General features: G+C 42.6%; 1 protein-coding gene across 3 annotated transcripts in view; it reads left to right on the forward strand.

Annotated features, from left to right (window-relative positions):
* KAT2B (lysine acetyltransferase 2B) overlaps positions 1 to 20152 on the forward strand; it is a 118644-nt gene that overhangs the window by 17304 nt on the left and 81188 nt on the right. For 2 of the 3 annotated variants that reach the window (XM_033212776.1, XM_033212777.1), the window contains exon 2: positions 15648 to 15774. In XM_033212776.1, coding sequence (XP_033068667.1) covers positions 15648 to 15774 — 127 coding nt within the window. Of the gene's footprint in view, positions 1 to 9319; positions 9409 to 15647; positions 15775 to 20152 lie in introns of those variants that run through there. The other variant, XM_033212778.1, reaches the window with a different exon arrangement.

Below are 20152 nucleotides of genomic sequence, written 5' to 3' on the forward strand. Positions count from 1 at the left end.
ATTTTGAACTGAATCAATTTGGTAATAGGGTCCTTGCCCTTTAAGAAGGAGGAGGCACAAGGTATTTTAGAATGCCACAGAGGAGTTCTAGGTTTTGGTGTTGGCTCCTTGTTCTTTGCCAGCTGGGTGAACTCAGGCAAGCCACACCCCTTCTCTAAGCATTGAATTACTTGTCCTACAGGGTTGTTGGGAGAGGAACATGACATGATTTGGACTGCAATTGCCTTGGAAAGTAGCAACACAAATGCTTGACATTCTTAAGTGATATTTTAGAGTAGAGTGATGTGAACTGGTATTAGGAGGAAGGTTGGGAGTGGGAATGTATTGGAAGAGGGGAGGAGGTATTTCTTTTAGTTGGTGATAAGGGCCTGAACTGGGGCCCTGGCAATGAGAATGGACAAGGTATAGATCTGACAAAGTTTGAAAGAAGAATCAGTTGGCCTGGATGAGGGCATTGAGTGCAGATTAACTTTAGGAGCTGGGAGAAGGACAGTGCCAACAAAGGGAATATAAAGGGAATAGGGTAGTTGAAAAGGGAGTATTGGGATGGAGGGCAAGCCTTTTTATAAAACTTACTGGGCAGAAATGCTGGATGTAGGCAGTTAGAAATGAGGGCTGGAAGTTCTGCTTTACAGGTTGGGCTGGTTATGTGGATGTGAGAGTCGTCATCTCAGATAATGACTGATACCATGAGAACGTGAGCTATCCAAGGAAACAACATATAAGGCACTATTTATTTTGCTCATCCTGGTTGATTTGGTGCCAAAACAACAGGCGGAAGAGTGAAGAATTCTGTTAGTCAGCTGGTTGTCTCAACTGCTCAATGTTAGCCAAGCAGTTTGACAGATCTTTCCACTGTGTGTGTCGAAGTCTAAGTTGACCCCTCTGGCATTTTGACAGATAATTTCTGATAAATTCTGTGTGTGTGTATTGAATGGAAAGAAATTGTCTTGGATTTAGCATTCCAGGGTACTAGTTACTATGCTCTAGTGTCACTCAGGACCTCCTGAGGCCCTTCCAGGGCTGATGCATGCTTAGGTTTGCTCCTGGAGAGGTCACTCAGATGTAATGAAGGGTCTGGCCAACCCCTAGGCTATTTGGTAGCCACTGGAGCCATTCCAGCATCTTCAGAGAGCCAGCCAAGGGGGTTCCAGACCTTTCTGTCAGCGGGGCCTAATTATAATATTTAGCAAAGGGAGGGCAGTTTCTTATTCAACTCCAGCATAAACACAAGGATTTCTTCCAGACAGGGATGTCATGAAGATTTTCTGTTGATTTGATTTTGGAGGAACCATGGAGAGCATAGATGAGAATTTGAATGAGGTGTTTATTTATACCTGGGTTGTTTTGTCTTGGGTCATTTCCTCATGATATGCTTTCCACTCTCCTTCTGTAGCCTTGACCACTCTTTAATATTTGTTTTTTTGATTCCCTGTGGCTTTACAGACCAAAATGGTACTCTAAATTAAGGCATTCAGCCAGGTGCGGTGGCTCACGTCTGTGATTTCAGCACTTTGGGAGGCCGAGGCAGGCAGATCACCTGAGGTCAGGAGTTTAAGACCAGCCTGGCCAACATGGTGAAACCCTGTCTCTACTAAAAATACAAAAATTAGCTGGGTGTGTTGGCAGGTACTTGTAATCCCAGCTACTCGGGAGGCTGAGGCAGGAGAATTGATTGAACCTGGGAGGCAGACATTGCAGTGAGCCAAGATTATACCACTGCACCGCAGCCTGGGCAACAGAGCGAGACTCTGTCTCAAAAAAAAAAAAAAAAAAAAAGGTTTTCAGAGGTGCTTCTGATAGTGAATTACCTAACTAGTTTTTTCTCTCTTACAATTCTATTTCTATCTCAATTCCAGCAATTTTGTTCTCCTGAGGGAACCCCGACCCCCACCTGGTACACTTTCCTCTTTTCACTTGTGTCAGATTTTTAAAGTTTCCATAGTTAAAAAATCCCAGCTTGAAGTCATAGCATTACGGAATCTTCTGCTGGCCTTCCATGTGCAACTGTGTGAACTGGAAGGATTGTCTCACAGTGGAGGAAGAAAAAGGGCTTATGTCCCAGGGAGGATTACTGAACCATTTAATCTGTATATGAAAAGCTAAAGTTAGTTCAGGGAGAAGAGAAAGGTGTTTCTGAAATCAAACCTTCTTTATCTCTTCAAATCTTTGCTACTCAAAGAGTGGAGTTCACCCAGGAACTTTTAGAAATGTAGAATCTCAGGTTCCACCCGATACCCACTGAATCTTAATCTTCATTTTGACGAGATCTCCAGGTGATTCCTGAGCAGACTGGAGTTTGAGAAGCACTACTCCAAATTACATCAGCATAATTCAAACTGCTCCTTTCCAAAGAGAAAACTTTTGGCAATCCCAGCTGCTTACAGTGGACTCCAGGTGTTGTTTTTTAAAAATATAATTAAAATGTCTTGCTGGGTGTGTGGCTCACACCTGTAATCCCAGCACTTTGGGAGGCTGAGGTGGGTGGATCACTTGAGGTCAGGAGTTTGAGACCAGCCTGGCCAACATGGTGAAACCCGTTCTCTACTAAAAATACAAAAATTAGCCAGGTGTGGTGGCGTGCGTCAGTTAGCCCCAGCTACTTGGGAGGCTGAGGCAGGAAAATTGCTTGAACCTGGAAGGCGGAGGTTGTAGGAAGCTGAGATCATCATGCTACACTTCTCCAGCCTGGGTGACAGACTCTGTCTCCAAAAAAAAAAACCCAACCAAACCAAACAAAAATATCTTTTTCAAATACATGTACACAGTTAAGTGGAAAACTCAAACAGTTGGCAATGGTAGCAAATGAAATTGAGATTTTAAATCCTGTCACCACAATCCTCCCTCATTGTCTGTCTCACTCCTTATTCCCTTTTAATAACCATTTCCAGAAACTCTTAGTCTCCTTTCCCCACCCTTAGGCTGTGTCTTACATGTTACATGGCAGTTTTGTTTTTCATGTTTTTTTTTTTTTTTTAGATGAAGTCTTGCTCTGTCGCCCAGGCTGGAGTGCAGTGGCACAATCTCTGCTCACTGCAACCTCCACCTCCCAGGTTCAAGCAATTGTGTTCCTCAGCCTCTCGAGTAGCTGGAATTACAAGTACACCCCACCATGCCTGGGTAATTTTTTGTATTTTTAGTAGAGATGGGGTTTCACCATGTTGACCAGGCTGGTCTTGAAATCCTGACCTCAAGAAATCTGCCTGCCTCAGCCTCCCGAAGTGCTGGGATTACAGGCATGAGCCACTGCATCCAGCCTGTATGGTAGTTTTAAGAAGGGAACTAGAATAACTATGTAGAAATTCTCTTTAATTAATTAATTAATTAATTTAGAGATAGGATCCTGCTTTGTCACCCTGGCTGGAGTACAGTGGCAGGATCGTAGCTCACTGTAGCCTCTAACTCCTGGGCACAAGTGATTCTCCTGCCTCAGCCTTCTAAATAGCTGGGATTACAAGTGTGAGCCACCATGCCTGGGTAATTTTTATTTTTATTTTTTGTAGAGATGGGGCCTGGCTGTGTTTCCCAGGCTGGTCTCCAACTCTTGACCTCAAGTGATTCTCCCGCCCCGGCCTCTCAAAGGGTTGGCATTACAAGCCTGAGTCACCACACCCAGCCCAAAGATTCATTTCGATTTCAATTTGGCTCTAATGAATTTGTGAAAAGACCAGAAAGTTGGACTTACTTGCTGAAGTAGAGAATCCCAAAATGAATACCAACACCACCAGTCTTTATTATTAGCAAGTTTTAATTGTTTCAAACTCTCCATTAATTTCAAAAACAGGGCACCCTACTTAATGACTCACTTGTCTTGTCCTTTGCTATTTATCTTTTGCCAAGTCAGATTCTGACAGTGAAGGAAGGACCACATAAAGAATGTAGCTTCTTTTGCTTTTTTAGATCTGAAAAGGACTGGGTTTGGACAGAGAAGAAGACCCCCATGTGCTAGTCCTATTAAAACAATTTTGTTTTAAGTTGTAAGTGTATCTGTCTTACTAAAGCTTCCTTAATTTGTGAGGAGAAAATAAGCCCCAATTCTGCGACGCATTTTGGGGAAACTTTTCAGAATGCCTATCTTTGAAGTGATAGTTACTATCAGTTCTTGCCTTCTAAAATACAACTTTGTTGAGTTATAATTTAGGTACCATGATATTCTCTAGTTTTAAGGGTACAATTCAATGATTTTTAAGAAATTGACAAGTTGTGCAATCATCACCACAATCTACCTTTTAGAAGGTTTCCATCACCTCCAAAAGATCCTTGGGTCCATTTACAGTTCACCCTGTTCCTACCCCCAACCCCAGATGGCCACTAATCTTTCTGTCTCTATAAATTTGCCTTTTCTGGATAGTCATGTAAATGGAAGTATACAGTGTGTGGCCTTTCATGACTGGATTCTTATGCTGAGTGTGTTGTGTTTGAGATACATCCATGTTGTAGCATGTGTCAGCACTTCTTTATTTTTCATTGCAAGTAATAATCTGTGATATGGCTAGAACACGTTTTGCTTATGTGTTAACTAATTGATGGGCATTTAGATTATTTCTGCCTTTTGGCTGTCATGAATAATGTTGCTGAGGCATCTGCATGCAAGTCTTAGTATAGATATATTTCTGTTTCTCTTGGGTAGATTCTTAGGAGTGGATTTGCTGGGTCATGTGGTAAATTTATGTTTAACTTTTTGAAAAAATTGTTGTTTCTTTAAAAAACTGTGGGCCGGGCACGGTGGCTCACGCCTGTAATCTCAGTACTTTGGGAGGCCGAGGCGGGCAGATCACCTGAGGTCGAGAGTTTGAGACCGACCTGACCAACAGGGAGAAACCCCATCTCTACTAAAAATACAAAATTAGCTGGGCGTGGTGGTGCGTGCCTGTAATCCCAGCTACTGGGGAGGGTGAGGCAGGAGAATCACTTAAACTCAGTAGGTGGAGGTTGCAGTGAGCCGAGATCACGCCGTTGCACTCCAGCCTGGGCAACAAGAGAGAAACTCTGTCTCAAAAAAAATAAATAAATAAACCACTGTGGTAATGCTGGGCATGGTGGCTCATGCCTGTAATCTTAGTACTTTGGGAGGCTGAGGTGAGGTGGGAAGATCACTTGAGCCCAGGAGTTTGAGACCAGTGTGAGTAACATAGTAAGACCCTGTCTCTACTGAAAAATAAAAATTAAAAATTAAATTAAAAAATTATCCAGGTGTAGTGGTACATGTCTGTGGTCCTGTCTACTCAGTAGGCTGAGGTTGGAGGATTGCTTGAACCCAGGAGGTTGAGGCTGTAATAAGCTGTGATCATGCCACTGCACTCCTGGGCAGCAGAGTGAGACCCCGTCTCAAAACAACAACAACAACAACAAAACTGTGGTAAAATATACATGATACAAAGTTTACCATCTGAACTATTTTTAAGTGTCTAGTTCATTGGTATTAAGACATTCACATGATTGTGCAATCATCACCACCATCCATCCACAGAACACTTTTCAGCTTGCAAAACTGAAACTCTGTGTTCATTAAACAGTAACTCCCTTTTCCTTCCTCCAACCCCCCGGCAACCACCATTCCTATCTCTATGAATTTGGCTACCATCGACACCGTATCTAAGTGGAATCATACAGTATTTGTCATTTTGTGACTATTTTACTTAGCATAACATCCTCAAGTTTCATTCAAGTTGTGGCACGTGTCAGAGTTGCTTTTCTTTTTAAGGTTATATAATAGCCCTTTGACTGTATATACTACGTTTTACTTATTTATTCATCTCTCAAGGGATGCTGGGGTTGCTTGCACCTTTTTGCTATTGTGCTTAATAGTGATGCTGGAACATGGGTGTCCAAATATTTCTTTGACTTCCTACTTTCCATTCTTTTGGGTATATACCCAGAAGTGGAATTGCTGCATCATATGGTAATTCCATTTCTAGTATTTTGAGGAACTGTCATACTGTTTTCCATAGCAGCCGTACCATGTTACATTTTCAGCAGGAACATTCAAGGTTTTTCAGTTTCTCTACATCCTCTCCAACACTGTTTTCTGTTTTTTGTAGTAGCCATGCTAATGGGAGTGAGGTGGTTATTTCATTGTAGTTTTAATTTGCATTTTCATATATATATGAAATATTATATATATATATATATATATATGATGTAGTTTTGCTTAGTCACCCAGGCTGGAGTGCAGTGGTATGATCTCGGCTCATTGTAATGGCCGCCTCCCGGGTTCAAGTGATTCTCCTGCCTCAGCTTCCCGAGTAGCTGGGATTTCAGGCATGCGCCGCCATGCCCAGCCAAATTTTGTATTTTTAGTAGAGACGGGGTTTTGCCTTGTTGGCCAGACTGGTCTTGAACTCCTGACCTCAGGTGATCCACCCGCCTCAGCCTCTCAAAGTATTGGGATTACAGGTGTGAGCCACCGTGCCTGGCCCATTTTTGTAATTATTAATGATGTTGAACATCTTTTCATGTGTTTATATATCTTCTTTCAAGTTTCAAGTTTCATTCACGTGCCACAACTTGAATGAAACTTGAGAGAGGCACTTCTTTGGAGAAGTGTCTGCTCAAGTCCTTTCCCCATTTTAAAATTTTGTTGTTATTGTTGTTGTTGAGTTGTAGGCATTCTTTATATATTCTGAATATTAACCCCTTATCAAGTATATGGTTTGCAAATATTTTCTCCCATTCTCTGGGTTGCCTTTACACTCTGTTGTGTATGTCTTTTGGTGCACAGAAATTTAAAGTTTTTACTAATTCCAGTTTATCTGTTTTTCTTTTGTTCCCTGTGTTTGGTTATTTGAAAAAGGATCTTGCCCTGTTGCCAAGGCTGGAGTGCAGTGGCACAATCATGGCCTGTTGCTGCCTTGAACTCCTAGGCTTAAGGGATCTGCCCGCCTCAGCATCCTGAGTGACTGTGACTACAGCATGCATCACTATGTCCAGCTAATTTTTAAAATTCTTGTAGAGATGGAGTCTTGTTTGTTGCCCAGGCTGGTCTTGAACTCCTGACCTTCCCAAAGTGCTGGTATTATACACGTGAGCCACCACACCTGACTGCCTGTGCTTTTGGTGTTATATCCAAGACACCATTGCCTAATCTAGTATCATGAAGTTTTTTTCTGTATTTTCTTTTAAGGTATTCTTTTTTTTTTTTGTCTTTTGAGACGGGGATCGCGCCCTGTTGCCCAGGCTGGAATGCAGTGGTGCAATCTCACCTCACAGCAGTTTCTGAGTAGGCCCTTCTTTTTTTTTTTTTGAGATGGTTGCTCTGTCTCCCAGGCTGGAGTGTAGTGGCACAATCTCAACTCACTGCAACCTCTGCCTCCCGGGTTCAAGCAATTCTTCTGCCTCAGCCTCCCAAGTAGCTGGGATTACAGACTTGCACCAGCATGCCTGGCTAATTTTTGTATTTTTAGTAGAGACAGGGTTTCACCATGTTGGCCAAGCTGGTCTCCACCTCCTGACCTCATGATCCAACTGCCTCGGCCTCCCAAAGTGCTGGGATTACAGGCGTAAACTACCGTGCCTGGTCGAGATTCATAGTTTTAAGTTTTATGTTGAAGTCTTTCATCTATTTTGAATTCATTTGTGTGTGTTATTAGCTGAGGCTCCAACTTCATTCTTTTGCACGCAGGTATCTAGTTTTTCCAGCCCCATTTGTTGAAAAGACTGTCCTTTCTTTATTGAATGGTCTTGGCACACTTGTCAAAATCATTTGACCATTATCTGTGAGGGTTTATTTCTGGGCTATCTATTCTGTTCCATTAGTATATAAGAAGCTAGCAAACTGTTTTCCAAAGTGACTGTACCTTGTTACATCCCACAAACACTGTATGAGGATTCCAATTTTTCACATCCGTGATAATTTGTTATTGTCTACTCCATTTGAAAAAAGAATTTATTTTGTGTTTAATTGACACTTAATAATTATACATATTGATGGGGGCATAGTGTGGTGTTTTGAAACATGTATATATTGTGTAATGGCCAAATCAGTGTAATTAGCATGTTCATCATCTCAATCACTTGTCATTTCTTTGTGATGAGAACATTCAATATCCTGTCTTGTAGCTATTTTGTAATATGCAATATTTTATTGTTAACTGTAGTCACTCTACTGTGCGATAGAACACCAGAATTTACTCCTCCGATCTATATTTGGTTAGAGATATCTTATTGGGTATGAAGTTACAGTTTTGATCTTTGACATTTAAACATTATGCCTTTGTCCAACATGGAGCAGAGAGGTAGTGAATAAGAGCGAGGCCTTCCTCACTCACAACCACAGTGCCAATTACCTGCCTGGCCACACTTTGTGCTCCTGCGGGGTAGAATGAGTAACCCCAGGCAAGTCTCTTATCACCTAGAGCCTCAGCTTTCTCTTTTAATAGTGGCAATAATTCATACTTTCCTTATGTCAGGTGAGATAAGAATACATGTACATTTTTAATTTTGGGAGCTAAATAAATGTTGGGTTCACAGTTATACTGAATAAGTTTTCCATCAGCGTGTTCTTGCTGTGGGACATCCTTGACACTAATTTAAGTTTTCCAACAAATGTGACTTTCCAATATTTTAAGCATGACAGAATCCTACTAGACAGCTGGCTGTCTTTCTCCTGTTCCTCTGGATGTCACTCAAATATCCTCACACCCATCTCACTCATTAACACAGAGTGAAGTGTGAGCTCCCCACCCCTTGTCTGTCTGTGATCTGGGTTGTGACCACTTGTTTATCCTGTTTATCTTCTTTCTCATCATCCATCCTGGTTTCTGCCTACTATGACAAAATCGGTTGCATGCTTTTGATCTCTAACCCTGGATCCTGTTGGGATGAAAACATTATCCCAGTCCTGTTGAAAGTAGTGCAGTGGCCTTTTCTTCCTTCTTGATTCTGCAATGTCTGCAGAGACTTGCTCTTGGGGGAGATGAAGTCATCTGGTTAGCTTTCCCCTCCCTGTGCCCAGGTTGCTAGCTGCTACAGTAATTGGCTTGGCAGTGCACTTCCCAAAAGGTTGTCCTTCTGCTGATACTTCGTTAAAGCTGCAAGGCCAACTCCCTTGGGAGTTGCCTTAGACAGCAGCTGTCATGCCTAATTAAGGAGAGACATGGGAAAGGTGTTTTGAAAGGAGACCTCTTATCTCAAAGAACAGTGGCCAGACCTGAACATTAGAATGGGGAGATGAAGGCCAAAGTGGAGGGCATGGTAGCAGTAGCTCAGAAAACTTGGCAGAAAATGCTTTGCTGGCAGTCAAGGATAAGAGCATTGACTCTTTTTTAAAGGACATAGTATGTCCTTTTTAGCAAATCAGTGAGTCCCATATGTATTAAAAATTTTGTACACTTAGGTTGTTAGGTGTCCCATGGAGCATGCACACGTGCAAGAACCAGTTTTCATATCCTACAAAAAGTACTGAAACAGGTAAGGAAAACTCAAGGGATTCTTGGATATATCAATAGGGTATAACTTTAATGAGTTAGGACCACTTTGGGATGCTGAGACTATTCTATGCTTCAACTGTTAGGGTCCATAGTGAAGACCTGGGGCTTGGGGGTAGAGTTCCTTTATAGTCCAGTGCACTAATATCCAATAGAAATATGGGGGCCGCATATATTATTTAACATTTTCTGGTAGTCCTATGTATTAGTTTCTTAGGCCTGTCATAACAACCACAAAATATGTGGCTTAAAACAACAAATAGAGTTTTTTTTTTTTTTTTCATTCACTGTTTTGGAGGCTAGAAGTCTGAGATCAAGATGTCATCTGGGCCACACTCCTTTTGAAGGTTATAGGGAAGAATCCTTCCTTGCCTCTTCCTAGCATCTGGTGGTCCTTGGCATTCTTTGGCTTATAGTGGGATCCAGCCTCTGCTTCTGTTTTCACTTAGCCTTCTTTGCTGTTGGTCTGTGTCTGTCTCCAAATCTCCTTCTTTCTCTTAGGAAAACACCAGTCATTGGTTTTAGGGGTCAGGATAATTTCATCTGCATATCCTTAACTGATCACATCTGCAATGAACATATTTCCAAATATGACCCCATTCTGAGGTTCCAGGGGAACATGAACTTTATTTACTATTATGATTATTTTTTGAGACAGTCTCACTCTGTCACCTAGGCTGGAGTGCTGTGGTGCCATCTCAGCTTACTGCAACTTTGGCCTCCTGGGTTCAAGCAATTATCCTGCCTCAGCTTCCTGAATAGCTGGGATTATAGGTGCGTGCCACCATGCCTGCCTGATTTTTGTGTTAATAGAGACAGGATTTTACCACGTTGGCCAGGCTGGTCTCGAACTCCTGACCTCATGTGATCCTCAACCTCGGCATCCCAAAGTGCTGGGATTACAGGCATGAGCCACTGCACCTGGCTGGGACAAGAACTTTAGGGGACACACTGTTCAACCCACTGCACCGGATTAAAAAAAAAATCAGAAAAGCCAAAAATTAAATTTTATTAATTCTAATGTTTACTCTAACTGAATGTTTCAAAATATTATTATAATATGTAGTCAATATAAATTAGTTCTTAATGTGATATTTTAACATTCTTTTTTTAATACTAAGTCTTTGAAATTCAGGGTATATTTTCAAACACGCATAACACATCTCAATTTTTATTGCCAATTTTTAAAGACTCCGTATTCACTTGTGGCTGGCTGCCACATCTTGGACAGCACAGTTGGAGTGCTGCAGGGCTGACAAAACTTTTATACTTCTCAGTGTTTCACCCCATGTTGTCTCCCTCTCTTCATTCTTCTTAGTTTTCAGGGAATTTTAATTTGTTTCGAAAGTCTCAGTCATTATGAACAAAAGAAATAAAAATCTACTTTGTACTGGGATCCCAAGACTCAGTAGAGGAGGTAAAATCAGCCAATTTTGAAAGAAAAGATCTTTATTCAGTTACATTTTTAAGCATCAGTGTTTATTGTAGGGTAGAATTCATTAACCACTCTGTCACAAGTGGTTTCAACACGTGTGGTTAATATTTAGGATGTAACTTTTTTTTTCTTTTATTGAGTAGGGGGAATATAAGACCTTATTATTACAAATCTCCCTGCCATGAGATTTGTGACTCACCCATTTATGAGCCCCCAGTGAACACAGCCATTATTCTCTGTCATGTTAAAACAAGAAGAGGCATAAATAAACTTTTTTTCTGGGCTGACTGAACTTAAGTCTGTTGCAACAATGAAGATCTACATCTCTAAAACTCTGTATTGTCTTCTCCAAGAATTTAAAGCTTGTTACTTGTTAGCATGAATCTCAGGGCAAGGCAGAGTTTTATAAGCAAGCCCATAGGAAGAAAAGTTTTAGATCCTTGAATTCTTTATTTTATTTATTTTTAATTTTTTAAAAAAATTCTGAGACAGAGTCTCACTCTGTCACCCAGGCTGGAGTGCAGTGGTGCGATCTTGGCTCACTGCAACCTCTGCCTCCCGGGTTCAAGCGATTCTCCTGCCTCAGCCTCCCAGGTAGCTGGGATTACAGGCATTCACCACCATGCCTGGCTAATTTTTATATTTTTAATAGAGACGGGGGGGGGGGTCTTGCCATGTTGGCCAGGCTGGTCTCGAACTCCTGACTTCAGGTGATCTGCCTGCCTTAGCCTCCCAAAGTTCTAGGATTACCTGTACCTGTCCTGTCTGGCTTAATTTCATCTCTTTTCTTTTCTTTTCTTTTTTTTTTTTGAGGCAGGGTCTTACTCTGTCACCTACGCTGGAGTGCAGTGGCATGATCTTGGCTCACTGCAACCTCTGCCTCCCGGGTTCAAGTGATTCTGCTGCCTCAGCCATCTGAGTAGCTGGGATTACAGGTGTGCACCACCATGCCAAGAAATTTTTGTATTTTTAGTGGAGATGGGATTTCACCATGTTGGCCAGGCTGGTCTCGAACTCCTGACCTCAGGTGGTCCGCCTGCCTTGGCCTCCCAAAGTGCTGGAATTACAGGTGTGAGGCACTGTGCTCGACCCTGTCTGGTTTAATTTCAACATGTCTTCACCCACTGTGCTGTAGCCACATTGGCCTTTGCTTTCTGTTGAGCAAGCCAGGCAACTCTCTTGGCTTTGCACTAGCTGTGTTTCCCTTATACTGGATACCTAATGACCAGCTCCCTCCTTTTTTCAAGTCTTTGCTCTAAGGTCATCTCAAAAAGTCCTAGTTAAAATTATGCCTTTTATCCCACCCTCTGCTAAGTTCCCCGTACCCGTCCTTTTATCTTTCTTTCCATAGCACCATCACATTCTCCAGTATATTCTATAATTTACTTATGTGTTAATCTTGTTTTCCCCATCCCCGGCCACCCCTAATGTAATCTCCAGGAGAGCAGAATCTTTGTTTCGTAGTCAACAGTACCTGGCATGTAGTAGGCCTCAATAAATATTGTTGAAAGAATGAGTCAGTGTGCATAACTCTTTGGCTCGAAATGCAGTTCTCCAAACTCAAGGTGTTTTTGGTTATTACTGTTTTTTGCTTCTAGGTTTGACCTGCCATCCTTAATTGCTTTGTGGGGGCTGTGTAGTCATTTTTTTTTCTCAGACTGAAGGTCCTTTGGGAAAGGGCTGTGGATCAGACCAACTACTCAGAAGAGCTGGAGGCTTAGGGAGTTCCTGGAAGTAGTTATGCAGCAACTGAGAGAGGTTAGTCCGCAATAAGAGTGGTTTCCTCTGACCCTACAAAATCTTAGTGATACTTTTGTAGGGGAAGAAAGCTGTTTTCCCTTTACCATTTTAGATGCATCAGTTGGGGCCCCGTCAGTCAGACTAACAAAATACATGAACAAGAGAAAAACAAAAACAAGTATATTGATGTATTCATTGTGCACGAACATGGGAGCGCCCGTGAAGAGTACCTCAAAGAGGTGGTTAGAACTTGGGCTTGTGGGCTATCTCAGCAGACCAGCACATTTTTAGAGAAGTGAGGAGACAAAGGAAAAGGACCTTGAGCTGCTAGGGACAGCAGATTGTGGGAAGGCAAGTAGGTGCGGAAACCAATGGTAGATTAGGGCTGGTTTTAGGAAGGTTTGTTATGTACATTCCCCTGGTACCTTGTCTGGGCTGATAAAGGTCTAGAGTTGTCTCCATGATCAGCTTCTGTCCTTCTTGGTAGAGAGGGAAGAAGGGATACCTTTAAGAATTTATGTCCTGCTTCTGGGGATATAGGGGAGGGCAGAGAGCTTTTCTTTTTCTTTTTTTTCTTTTTTTTTTGAGACAGACTCTCACTCTGTCGCTCAGGCTGGAGTGCAATGGTGTAATCTCAGCTCACTGTAACCTCTGCCGCCCGGGTTCAAGTGATTCTCCTGCCTCGGCCTCCCGAGTAGTTGGGATTACAGGCGCCTGCTACCATGCCCTGCTAATTTTTGTATTTTTAGTAGAGACGGGGTTTCACCATTCAAGACTGGCCAGGCTGGTCTGGAACTCCTGACCTCATGATCCACCCGCCTCGGCCTCCCAAAGTGCTGGGATTACAGGTGCGAGCCACTGCGCCCGGCCAAGCTTTTCTTGTATCTGCATTGTAGTAACCCTTATACCAAAGCTATATATTTTGGCTTGCCATATTCTGCTATTCACTGTCTTCATTGTAAATTCTCATGACAATTTCCCTCAAGAACATGGCCCCTGAGACCTTTGCAGCCTCTGAAGAGGTGGATGGCTCATTGCAGAGAATTTCAAGGCCAGGTTCAGCCTGGCAACAGAGAACTCTGGGGGTAAAAGTTGGGCCTGCATGATGCCTAGACAAAAGAGGGTCACGTGAGCTACTCACTGGGGGATGTAGCTATGGGGATGCTAATGTAGGTGCTTCTCCTGGCCCTGCCTTCTCCATCCTCATTAATACAAAATGGGAAAAGCAATCAGGTTAGGTGTTCCAGATTCACATGGCCCACTGAAAAAGACTCATTCAAAAGCAGATTTTTCTTCTACCGTGACCCTTCTTACCTTGCCAATGGTTTATTTTCTTTTCTTACACTGTTATACACAGTTCAGAAATGATCTCTATCTTGGAGAATTTTATGTATGAAGTCAAAGCAGCAGCCTCTAACATTTTCTTCAAATTAGACTTATGCTGCTGGGCATGGTGGCGCACGCCTGTAATACCGGCACTTTGGGAGGCTGAGGTGGGTGGATCACCTGAGGTCAGGAGTTCGAGACCAGCCTTGGCAACATGGAGAAACCCTGTCTCCACTAAAAACACAAAACTTAGCTGGGCATGGTGGTGCATGCCAGTAATCCCAGCTACTTAGGAGGCTGAGGCACAAGAATCACTTGAACCTGAGAGGTGGAGGTTGCAGTGAGACAAGAACGCACCACAGCACTCCAGCTTGGGCAACACAGAGAGACTCTGTCTCAAAACAAAACAAAACAAAACAAAACCCAAAAAGTTTGGATAACTGTATTACAAAAGTAAAAAGAAGTCAATATTAATAATATCTTTTCTTTAACCCATATATCCAAAATAATACATTTAAACATATAATTTCAATATATAATATATAAATCATTAATGATATATTTTATATTTTGCACTAGCCTTCTAAATCTGTATATTTTACAACTACAGTGCACTTTGATTTGAACTAGCTGGGTTTCCAGTGCTCAATAGCCACACATGGCCAGAGGCTTCTATACTGGATAGTGTATGTAGATGGCTGTACCCTAGAGTGACTTCATCTGTGTTACATGTTATTCTAACAGTGTACTTTCTGGTTTCCCAGCCATAGCTGACTTGAAGCACAAAATAAATGGTGAGAGCGATGGAGTGCTAAGGATAGTAGAGAAGGGGCAGAATAATTATTTTTATAAGTGGCTGGGGTCATTCATTGCGAGCATGCTAGCCTTTCATACCTTGAGACCTGCCAAAGCACACAGGGTGGTACCGGGTAGAATAATTGATAATTTTTCACGCTTGCCTTCCATTTCATGGGTCAAATCACTTAAAGAAGGCCACATCATGTTCACGCTTGTCTACAAACATAGAGAGGTGTGAAGAGTATGTGGACAAAGTTAAGGAAGCTTTCTATCAAGTGTTGCTAAAATAATGGTGTTCTAGTACAGGAAACCTGGAGATATATGTATAAGTAGAAACCCAGGACTACATGATGAAGCCCTCTTCAGTTCTAAAGCTGGGAGCTCACAGAAGTCTTGGAGGAGCCTGCAAGTGTGTCTTCAGCTGGGTGTGCCCCGTCTCATCTTCCTAAGATTGCTAACTTCTTCAGTCCTGTGGGTTTCCCTTCTGGTCCATGGGGCAGAGATGCAGCTGGTGCCTTAGAGCCTGCAAGGCTCAACCTTAGCCTAGACCTTAGCTGTGTTTGTGGGACATCAGGAGTCTGGCTTGTGGATTTGGAAAGTCCATCTTTGAGATGGACTTTCTTGGAACTGACCACTTCATGGATACCCATTGAGGGTAATGGGAGCAAAGTGTGTGGGTCAGCTGCATGAGCTGTAGCATGCAGATTCCAGCCAGCAGAAAACAAAAGAAAACAAAAAGCAAAGCACCGAAATCAAACACCACCTTTGGCTTTTCTATTTTTCTCTTGTGTATATGGAAGACGACAAAGTCAGGGTGAGGGGGTAGCTGTCATATAACTAGTGTACATTGTTCTCTTGTAAAACTATCAGTCCATGGCTGCCTGTTACAGATAATTTTATCTGTTTCTTTATTCCTTTTTTAGGCTGAGGAGTCTTGCAAATGTAATGGCTGGAAAAACCCTAACCCGTCACCCACTCCCCCCAGAGCCGATCTGCAGCAAATAATTGTCAGTCTAACGGAATCCTGTCGGAGTTGTAGCCATGCCCTAGGTGAGTTCCTAAATCTTCAAGGAAAGTATAACGAGTTCATTGTTGCCTGAGACTCTTAACTTACTGAATTCTGTGGGCTCACCAAGTTTGAATGCTGTGTACCTCTGTATGAGACCAACAACAAGAGCCTCTCTAGTCTCATGAGTTTGCTGGGAAGGGCTTCTTGTGAGAGACAAATGCTGCACTGTGAGCAATGACTTTGTCCCTTCTTCCTTTCAAGAGCTGAGTTGGACTGGGGGATTGCCAAGTAAGATGAAACATGACAGTCGTGCTAGTTAGCATGAATAATGTGTAACATGTCCTGATTCATTTTGGGGGTTGGGGCCTGAGGGTCTTTGACCTCAGGGTTGAAACCTCAACCAATGGGTTTAATGATAATAATTATCATTTTGATTATTTCTGTTGCCCTGAACTTTCTGGGGTGCTTCATTTTATCTTCATGTTCCTTAGTTTTGTGTATCTCATAGCTCTTTCTTCACTGGGTTGCTCTTTACTGTGTTTAGTGAATGTTTACTGGTGGTTTCCCTTTCAACTTTCTTATCTTACCCTGCAAAATAATCATTGTCAGTGATGGCACAGTAGGCCCTGCTGCAGTTACTCAAAAGGACTGTGCTAGTATGTTGTTCTGTGTCCTGATACTAGTTTTATAATTAAAATATTTTTTAAAAATCATATGTTGTTTGAGTAGATAAAAGTTGAGGAATTAGTTTTTCCTAGATACTAAAATTTCAGTCCATGAAGAATCTTAGAATATTCTTTTTTATTTTGAGATGGAGTCTCGCTCTGTTGCCTAGGCTGGAGTGCAGTGGCACCATCTCGGCTCACTGCAAGCTCCGCCTCCCGGGTTCACGCCATTCTCCTGCCTCAGCCTCCCGAGTAGCTGGGACTACAGGCGCCCACCACCACCCCGGCTAATTTTTTGTATTTTGAGTAGAGACGGGGTTTCACCGAGTTAGCCAGGATGGTCTCGATCTCCTGACCTTGTGATCTGCCCGCCTCGGCCTCCCAAAGTGCTGGGATTACAGGCGTGAGCCACCGCGCCCCGCCAAATCTTAGAATATTCTTACTTTTCTGCCTTCAGTTATACAGTCTCCCCCAAAATGTCAACAAGGCCAGTTTGCTGTCCACGACGGCAAGGATATAACACTGGGCAGAACATTCTTGCTAAGATGCCTGCTCTTTCCACCTGACCGTTAAAAGTGAGTGACTTCTTATGCCATCATTTCTCTAGAGCTTCCTGCTTACAAGAAATGGTGTTGCCTCCAAGGTTAGCATGGTGTTAGGTCATCTGAAATTTTATTTTGTACTCAGAGAGTATTTCAACATTTACAGAGCATAAAAGTAGATAATGTGATCTTCCCAAGAAGTCATCACATTGGAATAACCTTCTGAAACTAGAAATAGTCTTGATCTCACAAAAGAAACACATTAATAATTTCATCATTTTGTCAACTTAACTGGTATCTCAAATAATGTAAGCTTTGAGTCTTGAAATACCCAATACAGAGCAAAAATTTCAAAAGTTTGAGAACTATCCTTGATTATAATCTACTTTTTTTTAAAAAACAAAACAAAACAGAACAACCACTAGCTATGACTGGAGTGAATGGAGTTTAGGATTGCCTCAGGAAATATGATGTAATAAAAGACTGGACTCAAGAAATCCTTAAGCCCTAGGCTTGAAGTGTATTTGTTATTGATTGGGAAATCCTATTATCCTACATCAATTAATATTTAAAACAGGATCTTCTTTCTTCCTTAGCTGAGCAGATTGTCTCCATTCTAAGCACGTAAACACACATGAATGCCTGAAGGCAGAAACAGTGCTTCACACAAAAAAGCCAACTTTGTTTCCTTTTTTATTTCTTAACAAGCTTTGAAAACAAATGCCCTCATTCTGCAATACATAATCAAGAATGCAGACTGAAAAAAAAATCACATATCCTTTGACCTGCCAAATCCATGCCAGAAATTTAGTCTATGTGTAAATTAAGGCATGCCCTCAAATTAAACTAAAAGGATAGTGACATGTTTTATGGCCTTACTTATAATAAAAAGCATGAAACAACCTAAATATTCCAGAGATGATTGTGAAGAAATCAGGTAATAAAGCAGCTTGATAGGAGGTTTTATAGTTTAGGACTAAATTATTGGATGTGTCAGCCTGAGTTCAAATCCTGGCTCTATAACCGGTAGCTGTGAGTAGCAGCACATTACTTAATCTGCCTGGACTTCAGTTTTTCAGTTCTGAAATGGGTTAATACGTAGTAGTATTTACCTTGTAGGATCATTGTGAGGATTACATGAGATAAGAAAAAATCTTAGAATAGTAAATACATGATTATTAGCTGATGTTTTTAGTAGTAGTGGTATTATAACACTATCAAGGTTCTTTCACTTCACACAACAGATATATACTCTGTCTAGCTTAAATAAGAAAACAATGCATGTAAGAAGGATACTAGTAGCTTCTAGAAGCTGAAAACAGTGGGAAAACAGGTTTTGATCTCATTTGGGGATCTCAGCTGCAGAACTTCACAGACCTTCTGTGCAGTCTGCTGCCACTGAATGACTTAGGATTCAGCTCCAACTGCCTCTGTCCCTGTGAGTATTGGTTCCGGATTTAAATACCCTGTGGAGGAGATGGTGCCTGTCATGTGCCTAACCCCGAATTTTACCCCAAGGGAACTAAGAAGTTGGTCCTTTCCCAAATACAGGATGCTGACTGAGGAACAGCATTGATGTTTCATGAGTATTATCCCATTTTTTTTTTTCCGAGACGGAGTCTCGCTCTGTCGCCGGGGCTGGAGTGCAGTGGGCGGATCTTAGTTCACTGCAAGCTCCTCCTCCTGGGTTCACGCCATTCTCCTGCCTCAGCCTCCCGAGTAGCTGGGACTACAGGCGCCCGCGACCTCGCCCGGCTAGTTTTTTGTATTTTTTAGTAGAGACGGGGTTTCACCGTGTTATCCAGGATGGTCTCGATCTCCTGACCTCGTGATCCGCCCATCTCGGCCTCCCAAAGTGCTGGGATTACAGGCTTGAGCCACCCGCACCGGCCTGTATAATCCCATTTTATTAGTTAAGAAAATATAATACTATAAGGCCGGGTGTGGTGGCTCATGATCCGAGATGGGTGGATCATGAGGTCAGGAGATCGAGACTATCCTGGCTAACACGGTGAAACCCCGTCTCTACTAAAAGTGCAAAAAATTAGTTGGGTGTGGTGGTGAGCGCCTGTAATCCCAGCTACTGGGGAGGCTGAGGCAGGAGAATGGCGTGAACTGGGAGGCAGAGCTTGCAGTGAGCCGAGATCCCGCCACTGCACTCCAGCCTGGGTGACAGAGCAAGACTCCGTTAAGAAAAAATGGTGGCAGGCGCCTGTAGTCCTAGCTACTCGGGGTGCTGAGGCAGGAGAATTACTTGAACCCGGGAGGTGGAGGTTGCGGCGAGCCGAGATCGCGCCACTGCACTCCAGCCTGGGTGACATTGAGAGACTCTGTCTCAAAAGAAAAGAAAATACAATGCTGTAAAACTTTTTTTTATTTTACTCAACACAGAATACTTCTGTGACCAGCTGTGTGTGTGTGTGTGTGTGTGTGTGTGTGTTTGTGTGTGTGTGTGTGTGTTCACTCACCAAGCAGTTCTCCCACTCTGAACACTAGCTGGATGTCCCATAATTCATTTCAGTTCTGTCATGACCTACCTGGAGATAGCATCACATCCCACAGGATAAGGGCTCAGTCCCACAATACTGCTCCTACTTCAGATGCCAATTGCAAGTCCCAGGTTGTGACCTTTGCTTCTGACCGACTGGCTATAAATCAGGGTTCCCACCATATCCCTTCCTTGGTTTCAATACTTTGCTAGGATGGCTTACAGAACTTAAGGAAACACTTGAGTTTACTGGTTTAATATAAAGGATACACAGACGGCCAGATGAAGGGGATGCACGTGGCAAGGTTTGGGGAAAGGGAGTGAAGCTTCGTTTCCCTCTCCAGGTGCACGACCCCCCAGGCACCTCCACATGTTCAGCAACCTGGAAGCTTGAGACTGTAGTCTCAGCTACTTGGGAGACCGAGGCATGAGAATCGATTAAACCTGGGAGCAAAGGCTGCAGTGAGCTGAGATCGTACCACTGCAGCCTGGGCGACAGAGCGAGACTCCATCTCAAAAAGAAAAAAAAAATTTTTTTTTTCTTAGGGCTTTATCTCTACACTTTCCCTCCCCTACCTTTCTTGTAGGTTGATGGGAGGGGCTAAAGGTTCTAATCTTTTAATCCTCTAATAACCTGGTCTGTCTGGTGAGCAGCTTCATCTTGGGTTATCTATGCACTACACCTTAAGTCACCTCATTAACATAAACTCAGGTATAATCAAAA

Source organism: Trachypithecus francoisi, unplaced genomic scaffold (genome assembly GCF_009764315.1).
Source record: "Trachypithecus francoisi isolate TF-2019V2 unplaced genomic scaffold, Tfra_2.0 Lachesis_group0, whole genome shotgun sequence".
Classification (NCBI taxonomy): domain Eukaryota; kingdom Metazoa; phylum Chordata; class Mammalia; order Primates; family Cercopithecidae; genus Trachypithecus; species Trachypithecus francoisi.